This window comes from Ictalurus furcatus, chromosome 22 (genome assembly GCF_023375685.1).
Source record: "Ictalurus furcatus strain D&B chromosome 22, Billie_1.0, whole genome shotgun sequence".
Classification (NCBI taxonomy): Eukaryota; Metazoa; Chordata; class Actinopteri; order Siluriformes; family Ictaluridae; genus Ictalurus; species Ictalurus furcatus.
In genome coordinates this window covers 9,949,211-9,961,640 of record NC_071276.1, presented here as the reverse complement: position 1 = coordinate 9,961,640, position 12,430 = coordinate 9,949,211, and the positions used below count along the sequence as shown (strand labels likewise).

The 12,430-nt window shown below is 39.0% G+C and overlaps 1 protein-coding gene across 1 annotated transcript in view; it reads left to right on the top strand.

Annotated features, from left to right (window-relative positions):
* The window catches only part of col27a1b (collagen, type XXVII, alpha 1b), a 73,464-nt gene that overhangs the window by 42,210 nt on the left and 18,824 nt on the right, over positions 1-12,430 (top strand). The window contains exons 16-29 of the mRNA XM_053610816.1: positions 48-92; positions 1,056-1,109; positions 1,194-1,247; positions 1,356-1,409; positions 1,823-1,876; positions 2,165-2,218; positions 2,544-2,588; positions 4,506-4,559; positions 4,737-4,781; positions 4,902-4,955; positions 5,133-5,186; positions 7,192-7,245; positions 8,443-8,496; positions 11,950-12,003. Coding sequence (XP_053466791.1) covers positions 48-92; positions 1,056-1,109; positions 1,194-1,247; positions 1,356-1,409; positions 1,823-1,876; positions 2,165-2,218; positions 2,544-2,588; positions 4,506-4,559; positions 4,737-4,781; positions 4,902-4,955; positions 5,133-5,186; positions 7,192-7,245; positions 8,443-8,496; positions 11,950-12,003 — 729 coding nt within the window. The remainder of the gene's footprint in view (positions 1-47; positions 93-1,055; positions 1,110-1,193; positions 1,248-1,355; positions 1,410-1,822; positions 1,877-2,164; positions 2,219-2,543; positions 2,589-4,505; positions 4,560-4,736; positions 4,782-4,901; positions 4,956-5,132; positions 5,187-7,191; positions 7,246-8,442; positions 8,497-11,949; positions 12,004-12,430) is intronic.

Sequence of the window (12,430 nt, the reverse complement as noted above, 5' to 3'; positions counted from 1 at the left end):
GGGAATGAAAGAGGTGTTCATCCTTTACCTCAACGTTGTTTTTTCAGGGGGTATCAGGGAATCCAGGAGAGCCAGGACTGAAAGGTGATAAGGTGATTTGAATACAATTTATTAGCTTATATACATACTGCACATAATATGTATGAGATGTGTCCTCACAAAAAATGTTGCAAAATAAATACAAATTTTAAAATCCATACTTTTGCAAGCTTTATCTCACTTACACCATCAGTCACTTACAGTTGTTCAAAGAAAGGTTTATGAACGTATGTTTTGCTTTGCATTAATGATTTTGAAATACTACTAACTCTGTAGTAACTCTAACTGATGTGTCTAACTATGTGTCTATTATGTCTAACTGATGTGATAAAAATTAATGTCTGTGCTGACGTTAATGGGACATCTAAGATATGCAAAAAACAACTAGTATGTCATATACAAGCCATCACACATAATAGCAAAGACCAAAATATGTGTTTTGGGGATCAATCAAGCTAGACCAGTAGTGACCAGACAGCCCCAGTAAATCCACATCTATCTCTGGTCAGTCACTGAGTAAGAGCTCCCAATAAATGAATTAATGCACACCTGCCAGCCAACCATAAACCTTTAGACCCTAACTATGAACTTCTGCAAACCTATTAACCGTGTTCAGCATTTGAGCCCATTATGTTGTGTTAAGGTCTGGCAGCGGAGCTCGGGCTAAAGAATGGGACATTTGTGCTTGATTAATAAAACATGGCGTTCCTGACCACCCCAAAGCTTTTCCATTTTCAAAGCTCAGACAGCAAGATGGCAACCAGTAAGCCTGCTTTTTTCCTGTGTCTGCTGCCCCATTGCTCTGCTGTGTCCAGCTGGCTATGATCCTGTCTGCCCATAAGATAGAGTGTTTCATAACACTGTACTGTCAACATGTCTGCAGTCTTTTCCCAGCTTCACAGTGTTGTTTTTAATGTTTTGGGATAGAACATAGTTGTCCATTGATTCTGCATAAACATCATATGCTTTCCACAGTCCTCGTTAGGGATGTGACATCTGGCTCTTTGTTTTGTCAGGGGGAAATTGGTTTGCCAGGAGAGCCTGGAGAGCCTGGATTCCAAGGTGACAAGGTATTTAAGTTGGCTCCTTTCACCTTTCTATATAACTGTTTTGTTGCTAATGAATGTGACCTAATAATCTCTTGAAATGTTCAGGGTATTCAGGGTTTGCCGGGAATGCCAGGCATCCGAGGGAAGCCAGGGCCACAGGTAAGTCATTGCCAAACATTACCTAGTAATTAGCACAATGACATATTTCAGGTCTAGATAAGTGGGGAAAGTGGACATAAATCATGCTCTTTTTCTGTATCCTTTTAGGGGAAACCTGGAGATCATGGACCAGATGGTTTATCTGGCCCTCCAGGCCCAGAGGTAACTGTAGCATTCAAACATGTTGTCCCATAGATGAAAATACTTGGCACTTTAGAGAAGTATTCACCCTATCATCACAAGATCATGAATTCTAACCATGCCACAGTTATCAATGGCCAGGAGTCAAAGAAAGCAAAACTGGTCTTTCTCGCCCTTGTTAATCAGAGCAACACTGGCCAATATGGGGCATCAGTGAGCTCTTGTTCGTGGAAGAGGGCAGTTAATGCTTTCCACAGAGTATGTCATGCTGCCCTGTGATGTATGTTGTGTGACTTCATGATCCTGGTTGGTAGCTGTTGTGTGATAGGAGAGAAGTAGCTTGTGGTTGGAACTGGCAAATGACAATTTGGGAGTAGATTGGATTTTTTTTTTAACAGAAAAAGGCCATACAGATTAATGTTTTTTTCCTTCAGGGATTTCCAGGTGATATCGGACCACCAGGAGAAAATGGCCCAGAAGGCCCAAAGGTTTGTTACTTGTTCCTGTCACAAACCTTTCCAAATACTACCGTTTCATCCTACCTAGTTTATTATTAAATTATGGAAGTCAGCATATTCTGACTCAAATTATTCTGAAGACGTTTGATAATTTGGTTATTTTAATGTTTCAGTGTATAATTATTAGTTGAGTGTTTGTTCAAACATAACAAATGTTTCAAACTTAAAGCATACACACTATCAACACTGGTCATTTATACATTGCTAGCAAACTGTTTCAGCAGCTCAGGTGTACTAAACGCAAAATATTTTCTCCAGGGGAAGTCAGGAGCGACGGGCATACCTGGTCCAAGAGGAGCGCCTGGACTTGAGGTTGGACCTTTTCCATGCATCACACAATGCAATATTGTGCTGGTATTAATCTGGTATTATAGGATTTTCACACTAACTGTTCATCAGGGATTTACACCAAATTCTTTTGTTTGGGTGCCAGTTGGACACCATGTTCTGAGGACAGATATTTTACAGACTTAGTATGTGGGTGGACTAGCTTGTCATAAGAATCATTCACATGTGCACTTTTAAGATGATTAACTGGCTGAGGCTCACTCATAGTTTAAAACCATGGTTTTGTAAAAGCTAATAAATGTGGTTTCAGTGAAGCAGTCTTTTGATTGGTTCCATTCTGGTTCCTCAGGGAGATGAAGGACCAGTTGGACCTGCCGGGCCCCTAGGACTGGAGGTGAGTGCACTCTGTACACTGCTTGTAGCACATTTACCACAAATCAAGCCAATAAATCTAAATTGTAGCAGCAGCATGAAATTGCCATTACTACTAAGCCATGCTTTAAAGCAGACTCAAGGTGGTTAGGAAAAACTTGTAGCAAAGCTATTAGAGCCTTCCTCTGCCATTTTGGGATACTGTAACACAATTTCAATGTGCATTTTGTAAAGCTTAAGAAGATTGGATGTTGAAGGTGGTTCCAAATAGTAATTTCCTTTCATTGAGTACCTGTAGAGTCCAAATCGAAAACACATGGACAATGGAGGAAAGGACAGGGTTTTTTTGGGGTTTTTTTTTGACATTTTATGTAAAACCCAGTCTTTATGTTTGCTGTCTAGAGCACATGTGGCTAAATTACAATTATGCATTGTGTAAAAGTTATTAAACCCTGACCATTTTATTAGTATGTGAGAACAGGTTGCTTAGGAAATTAATATTGCTATTAAAATATAATACATGAGCACATGGTAAAGTTATTGTTTGCTAAAGTATTTCTGGTCAGGGAACCTTTTAATTAGCTGTTATGTCACATCAATAAATCTAGTTCAATAATAATTTCTGTTTTCAAATCACAGTTTTTTAAAGAATATTTTTTATTCACATTCTAAGCAAACCTGGGCAATAATGTAAGAGTCAAGACCTGAATTTTCTCATTTGATTTCCCATTACATTTGTATCCTGCAGTGTACAGTAATGTATAGTGAGGGTCCTTGGTGTCCTGCTTATATATACGTCCAAAATGTGTGCCACCTTTAATGAAAATGGGCAAAATGTCACACTGGGTAATGTTTTGACCTCAAACATGTAGACATGCTATATAGTTTTAAATATATATATATATATATATATATATATATATATATATATATATATATATATATATATATATATATATATGTTTTTGAAATACAGAATAAGTTTTTTCTGCAGACAAGAAATAAGCAATTATCAAAATTATTGGAAACCCTCCGGTTAATATTAGTCGATGCCGCCCTGGAGAATACAGTAGACCACAGGTTTTCATTAGAGTTCATATACAAAGACGGCATTACAATTTTGTGTTCCCACAACCACAACAATTGTGAAATATCTGTCTTAACCTCCTGGCAGATGTAACCAGGTTATAAGAAGTTATGAGCTGTTATGAGAATAGTTTTTGGTAGAGGAAAAGGAATGGTTTCTCCGGTTGTTTCGGTGGAAAATTTTTAGTTATTGTTTGCTTGGAGGTGTGCCAATAATCTTGACTTGACTGTTTTTGTATGATAATACAAAAAGGAAAGATTTAGAAAGTCTTGATCAGCCTGATGTGACTTTGGTGAATTGTGATACTCTATAGTTTCTTTCATTTAGCTCTGCTCTGAATACATCGGCCAAACTTTGGACCTTCCCCAGATTCAACACAACCTTCAGAATAACCTGGACTTAGTCCAGACCCAATTACTTCCTCAAACTCTGCATGATAGATCGCTAGTAATGATGCATTAAACACTTCCAGTATTCAAATCTACTTCAATCAAAACCAAATAGACCACAGCTTAAGATGGACCAGAGGCACAGAAAATTTAGCTAATGAGGAAGGGAAATTCAACATTAGCTGTTAGCTGTCAACACAGAATTGATTCATGCTCCAACATAAGCACAGCGGACTTGTGATCTGTGAGAGAATGGAGGCCACAAGACAGCTTGACACCTTAATGCTATGGTTGTATTCCTGTGCATTTATTTCTTTAAAGCCATTCCCCTGAGGGAGCTGATATGGTTGTGGATGGTGGAGGTTGGTGTCAGGTACAGCAGCTAATGAAATGTCATGGAGGTCCAGGTGTCTAAAAGAAGGAGATAATCCAGTGCTATAGGTCATTTCTGTTTTTTGTTCAGGGTAGGCCTGGGACCAAGGGATTCTCAGGAAAACCAGGAGCAGATGGGCCCCAGGCAAGTTACCAGAATTCATACTTATGTGTACAGTTTCTCTTTCGGATAATAGTCGTCTCGTGGATGCCCAAAAGATACTATAATGCACGACACTGACAATTGATCAGATATTATCTTTTATTAACGATACAATGTTTACATAAGTGCATGAAACGCTAACTAGACCATCTACTGTAGGGCGAGCCTGGAGTAACTGGAAATGTTGGGATGCTTGGAGAGAGGGTAAAGGTTTTTTTCTTTCTCTTTTTCTTGTACAAATATTTGCTTGTTGAAATGTTTTGGCTGCCTGCCTATATTTAATGAGCTTATGTAGATTTATGATGTTTTATATATGTTTTGTAGGGACTTGAGGGGTTTAAAGGGCCTCCTGGTGAGACTGGGCTTCCTGGAGAGAAGGTCAGTAGGTCTCCTTAGATTTTTATCCAAGCAGTTTTGGGTCATCTGGTGTTTCATCTCTCCACAAACGTTTCAAGACATGTTTTTGTATTGCCTTGGGTTCTTGTTTGTATCGTCTCCTTGCACAATGCACACATCATCTATTGCAATGTTTATTGTTTGTGTTTGTCTTCTTAGGGAGCTCGGGGAGAGACTGGGCAGCCAGGGCCACCTGGAGAAAATGGAGCGATGGTAAGGAGTAAGTCTGGATCTCGTCTCTGCTCTCAGGGGCATCTCTTTTTACTCACTCAGGCCTTCTAATTTATTGTAGTGTGGCAAACTACTGTAGAAATGGGTTTAGTGTGGGAAAATGCTGGATCAGCTGTTTTACAGTTCACCAACAAGACCATGAGTCATTTCCTTTCTATGACATAAGGAAATTATAGCCATTTCTTTACACACTGTGAGGAAAAGTGGTTTGGCACTAAATTCAAAGTCATAACGAAAAAAAATACAATGCAGAATCCCAGAGGCAAAATTCAGAGATTGACAAAGTTTGACACATCTAAATGAACCTTTTCAGGATAACTACGTAGAGTGTGGTCCAAAAAACCTGACATGAACCTTTCACATTTAAAAAAAAATTTGTACACTTTCTGGAACATTCAGTTTACATGTGTGCATTTAATAGTATTCATTTTGAGTTGATTGAATAGATTGTGCTTGACTGTGTTGACAAAGTAGCTTTTGCACATTTTTTTGCTTTTCAAAAACACAAAATGACATTTTGTGTATACCTGGCTGACTAAACAACTTCATCCATATTTCTAGGGTACTGTGATGTAATGCCTTTGGCCAGTATTCTTTTCTTCATCTGTGCTTGAAAACCTTATCCCTCATTACACAACAAGGAACATGGAACAGACTGTGCAGAGATTAGAAAGACAGCCAGACTGATAAAGTGCTCAATATATATCCCCAGTATTAATTGGTGAATTTAATGAAAAGCTCTTAATAAATAGACTCAACTGGCTGGAAACAATTTGCAAAGTGTTATTTAGTCATTGTTATTTAACATGATTGGGTATAAAAAGAGTATCTTAGAGAGGCAGAGTCTCTCAGAAGTAAAGATGGGATGGAATCTGGATGGAAGCATATGTACCTGTATATACCTTTCAGCATTGATGGTGCCTTTCCAGATGTGCAAGCTGCCCATTCCATAGGCACTAATGCTCCCCCATACCATCAGAGACTCAGGTTTTTGAACTGAGCCCTGATAAAAAGCCGGATGGTCCATCTCCTCTTTAGTCCTCTTCAGTTTAGAGGACACGGCGTCTATGGTTTCCAAAAAGAATTTCAAATTTGGATTCGTCTGACCACAGAACAGTTTTCCACTTTGCCTCAGTCCATTTTAAATAAACTTTGGCCCAGAGAAGATGGCAGCATTTCTGGATCATGTTCACATATGGCTTCTTCTTTGCGTGATAGAGCTTTAACCAGCATTTGTGGACTTCACGGAGAACTGAGTTCACAGACAATGAGTTCTGGAGGTGTTTCAGAGCCCATGCAGGGATTTCCATTACAGAATCATGCCTGTTTTTAATGCAGTGTCACCTGAGGGCCCGAAGATCACGGGCATGCAATATTCATTTTCATCCTTGTCCCTTGCGCACAGAGATTTCTCCAGATTCTCTGAACCGTTTTATGATATTATGTAATGTAGATGAGATATTCATAGTCTTTGCAACTTTATGTTGAGGAACATTATTCTGAAATTGTTCCACAAATTGTCAAATTGTAGATGCAGTTTTTCACAGATGAAAATGGTGAACCTCTACCCATCCTTAATTCTGAAAGACTCTGCCTCTCTAACATACTCTTTTTATACCCAATCATGTTACTGACCTGTTGCCAATGAACCTCCAGCTGTTTCTTTTTAGTAACATTTACTTTTCCAGCCTTTTGATGCCCCTGTCCTAACATTTTTTAGACGTGTTGCGGCTATCAAATTCAAAATTACCTTATTTTTTCCCTTAAAATGGTACATTTACTCAGTTTAAACGTTTGATATGTTTTCTATGTTCTATTGTGAATAACATACAGTATGTGTTTATGAGATTTGCAAATCATTGCATTCTGTTTTTTTTTGCATTTTACACAGTGTCCCAACTTTTTTGGAATTGGGGTTGTAAGTTATTGAAAGGTGCACTGTGTTACTGGGTTATTTCAGTATTGTTCTAATGATTGTTATTTTTAGGGACACACAGGAATACCAGGTGAGAGGGGACCACCTGGACCACCAGGAATACCTGTAAGTACATTATAAGAAATGATTCGTCCTGCAACTCACAAACAATACAAATATAAATAATACAGATTTCCTATGAGTTCAAAAAAAAAGAGTCACCGATTATGTCAATTTATAATCACTATTAGAATTTAAGTGAAAAAAATCATTAAGGAACTCAGTGATTTAAATTTTTTCAAACTGTGACCCTAGAAACCCGCTTATTATCTGTCCGGTCCGCTGCTCCACTTCCACTGAAAATGTTCATAAAACGAGAATGTGGCTGATTCATCCATTTTTGACCACTACGTGTAATAATTATGGCTTTAAATGTGGCAATGAGCCTACTTCCTTTTGATTTTCTTTCAATCAGTGTTCACTCAGAAATGGTAATTAGGATTTCAACTGAATTTAAAATGTATGAAGTTGAGAATGACCCTATGGACAAGTCACGACCAAATGAAATAATATTAAAATCCTTCCTGCCCCTCTTTGATGGGTTGTTCCACAAAAACTGAGCTTTACTGAACCTCATACAGTGCATGTATACAGTACATGTCTTGAAATAGGCGTCTGACGTTTCTCCATGACTATCTCATATACATGCCAGCAAAAGTTTCCACAAATAACATCACCATGTCTTCTGTATCCCTTTGAGTAAACCAAAGAAACAGGTCTCTCTAAGGTTCAAGCCTGTTTCATTTAAAACAAGACACATTTTGACTGTAGGAAGCTCTGTTTATGTCCAAAAGACTGCACTGATATTGACCCTAGAGAACCTGAATTTGACCTGCTACAGACTCTCAGATAATACTGACACCAACTGCCTGGTTTGAACAGTAGTATGATTGGTAGACTTTGTAAATCAAACCCCAGACACCCACCCTTCTGCTGTGTTAAGCTTTGCTGCTTGAGCTCTCCAAAATGTTGACATCACTCTAGCTCTGACAGGAAATGCCTTTCAGAGGGACTCTGGGGAGCCTCAGCTGAGAGCAGTGAGTGCAGAACAGACAAGCATAAACATAAATACAAACCTTTGAAGGACCGAGATTTCACTCCACAGCTTAAATTTGGTCAGGTTATGTCCTGTATTTAAGCACACTTGACACGCACTCACTGGGTCTGGACGCAATGTTTTAAAAGAAGGTTCTCATGTTTGGCTGCATCAACGTGCCATTTATTTTTTTCTCTTATTTTATCTTTTCTCTCTTGTTTCTTAAGGGCCCTCTTGGTTCTAGGGGTCTCAGTGGCACTAGAGGACCCAAAGGCAGAAGGGTAAGAACCAATATCCAGTTACTAATATTGCAAAAGTCACGTATTTTATGCACAAAGAGGCACAGAACCGTGGTGTGCTGGTGTCAAAATAACCAGGAAAATATTTTTAATCAATCAAGATACACTAATATTAATTGTAGAAGCCATTTATGAAGGTATTGAGATCCTCCCGCTGAGTTGTTTTGTTATCATTGGGTTCACTTTATTCCTTAAGTTCTAGGAGGCTCATTTGGTCATTTACCATAGAGTGATCAGGTTGAGTCATTTTGGGTAGAAACACATCTTATGAATCATCTAGTGGTCATGTCTACCATTATAGGTCTTGAATAATGGTGTCATTACTGTAGCTCTGTTCTCAATGCCACAAAAAATATTTACTGTATTATGAAATTATTAATAGTCTCATTCATTATTGGAAATGAATAGTATGCACTTAGTTTCAAATTGGTTTGAAGATAGAGAGTAATACAGTGTGGGACTACTCTACTGCAATAACTTTTAAAATCCTTTAAAAGTTTTTCACAGTGGTCTCCAGTAATGGTAATGACTGTAGTGAAAATAAAAATCCCATTAAAGAACTCGACACATTGAAGTTTTATTCATTAATTGCGGAAAATTTTACTTTGCCATTTGTCATGCAGGCATGTCTTGCAAATACATTTATACTCAACTGAAAACTAATATCTCCAGATGCAGGGATTCCTTAATAGTGAATCAGTATCTGTTTAATAAGATAACACCACCAACGAGGACCTGCATAGAATCAAGAGGAGTGTCAGTGAGAGGGCAGGCTAATAAAGGAAATATGGAGGTCTGGTCTTATCTTATAGGGATGTTTTCTTCTAACAGCCTTGAAACATTTGTATATAATATATGGTAGGCACTTTGATGAGTGATTCGCTTCTGGGTGTTGTAAGCTTGTTGTAAGCATAATGTACAGGACTGTAAGGGAAGAAAATACTAAATACATACTACCAGATGGTCTAATTGTCTGTATTCAAGGCATGAAAGAAGTGCAATTCAATCATCTGATTTATCATCATCATCATCATCATCATATATCCACAGTAACCACATTATTCAATCAGGGACGTGGTAGATCCGGAGCTTATGCCAGCAGTACTAGGCCAGTCCATCACAGGACACCAAGCACACAAACATTCACACACTTGGGCAATCAAATGCTGCCAATCTGCCTACCTGTATATTTTTGAACATTGGGAAGATAACTAGAGAACCTGTAAGAGATCCCCACATACAAAAGGAGATGTGAAACTGCACACAGACAGTAGCCCAAGCATAGGATCAAACCCAGGACACTGAAACTGTGAAGCGGCAGTCCATCCATCCATCCCTCTTCAGTAACTGATTCATCCTGGACGAGGTCAGGAGCCAGTTCTGGAAACACTGGCCGCAAGACAGGCAAATTCACCCCAGACAGGACGCCAGTCCATCGCATGCCTGTCATCAACAATTTAATTTATATAGGGTCTTTTCTTATAGCACAAAACCTTTTGTGTTAAACTCCAGGGTCCCCGATGCTGAGCTCAGGTTATACCGTCTTGTTAGATTTGGATGTTTGCCCCGTGGCTGCGTGGGTTTCCTCTGGGTTCTCCAAGTTCTCCCTCTCACATCTGAAAAACATGCAAGTAGGCGGACTGACAATGTTAAATTGCCCCTAGTTATGAATGAGTGTGTGAACGTGTGTGTGCATGATGCTTTGTGGGGAACTGGCATCCCATTCAGAGTATATCAAAGATCCATTTCAACCTTGGCCAGAAAAAAGCTTTTACTAAAAATGAATGAATGAATGAATGAATGACAAACAGAAATCAGTAATTGAATAGAGGGTCTGGGGAAGTCAATTTTGAAATATAGATAACAAGCAGTAGTGGGCCAGGGACCAAGCCCTGGGGAACACCATTTTAATCGTAATGCATTTATTCATACAATTCACACTCAAACTCCTCTGTTGATATATGTGTTTATACTGTACCTTCAAATGTACACAATATTGAATGTGCTGTTGATTAAACTTCCTTCAGTAGCAGTCTGCACTGCTCCATTTACTCAGACAAACACTTTGATGGCCTGCTGATTTCCAGTCATGACTCTCATCGGTCAATATATTCTCATCTTCCACACAAAGCCAATTCATTAATGTGGCTACTGCAAATACACAAATCAAACAGGGAAGCCCTTTAGCCCTCACATGGTATATTCGATGGAAATGATGTTGAACGACCACTTTCTCTTCCTGCCAGATATGTGGCTAGATTTTAGTGTCTCATCTCTTTCCAAGTGCAATGGTAGGTTTTTTTGTTTCCCATAGGCACAGTGCTCAAAGAGAGACTGTCTCCATTTGGCATGAGTTATTGTACCATATCCCAATATTTCTGCACTCCTACACCTAGCATTAGCTTGTGTCATTTACTCTTCACCTTCAGTGCAATTCAGTGCAATTTACTTTGAATTTTCCTACCTTTGATCTCTCTGACATTCTTTACACGTCACTTAACCCATACAGGGTTTTCACTACTTAAACATTTTTTTCTTTATAACTGGCATATTGGAGGTGTCACTTGAGCAACTGGAAACCCTTACCTTTGAACCTCAATGCACTCTTTCTCAATTCACAGTGAATCCTTGAGGAAGAAAAAGTCCCTCTTTTTCATAAGCAGTATGCTGAGTGCAAGTGCAAATGTTGTGATTGGCCCTCTGAAAGGTCAGAGGTCCCTCCAAGTGACATCAGATCACAGAGAACCACAAAGAACAGAGGTAGCAGTGTGTGTCTGTCTAAAGAACCCAGTGTGGTTCCCAAAAGACATGTGGTGCTTTTAGCAGAGAACCACATGTCTGTTCTTCTGCATAAACCACTGTGGCTGCAGCCATAATAACGTCTCCATTCATCACTCTTTCCACCTTCCAGAGTGAAGCAATCATTGAAAGTCGTAAGAAATCACCCGGCTTCTGTGTTGGTTTCATGACTCTTGTGAATTACTGCAATGGAAATATAACAGTAAATGTCCATTGTAGCTAAACTTCCATGATGTCAGCAGACTAGTGTTTTACACTTCTTGAAAGTTGCATTCATGCCATATGTGTGTGTTTTGTGCACTCGGACAGTGTACTGAGTCAGAATCCCAAATCACTCCAGTGTAATCACTCCAGTGGACCGTATGCACATTGTACCTGGTGTGTCTGGGTATGTTAAGCGTTGACACATGGTTATAAACACACTACATATATATTTAAATAATTACATCCACTAGTTCCAATAAGGCTAGAAATAGTGGTTTACATTCTTGATTCAGTGACCTGAGTAACCCTGCTTCCTCCATGTTTGTATTTGCAGAAAGTGAGCCCTCTGCTGTTCACCTAGTTATTTGCCCATCTTTTCTCTCTCTCACGTCTTAATCCCACAACATTCTCTGTGCTTTCTTTCTCATACAGGGGCCAAGGGGGCCTGAAGGACCACCTGGGGAGAATGGGTCAGTGGGGCGCAAGGTATTTTTTTTTTATACTAGACCTTTTAGCATAAGCTGAATTAAAGTATAGGATGTCTGACCACACTGCTGAGCACCACAGGCTAGTTTGACATGAGGTATATTAAAACAATAAAACAACTAAAACAACTCTGGGCCATGCGTTACAGAGATTTTTTTTATCACAGGTAAGGGTTTTGGAGTTCATAAAGCCCTCTCACATGTGATAAAAACCACTGTAACACATGGCCTCAAGTGGCTTATTGCTTTCATAAAATGGTGACATATGATAAACAATGATTCACAATTCTTCTGCCACAGAGTGTAGTCTGTTAAGAACTTTCAGCTACACTGTAACCGTAACTGTAATTACGGTTTGTTTTCCATTTTATAAACGGATTCAGTGTTTCAAAAATCTGTTGAAATCTGCGTCACATTTAAATGTCTAA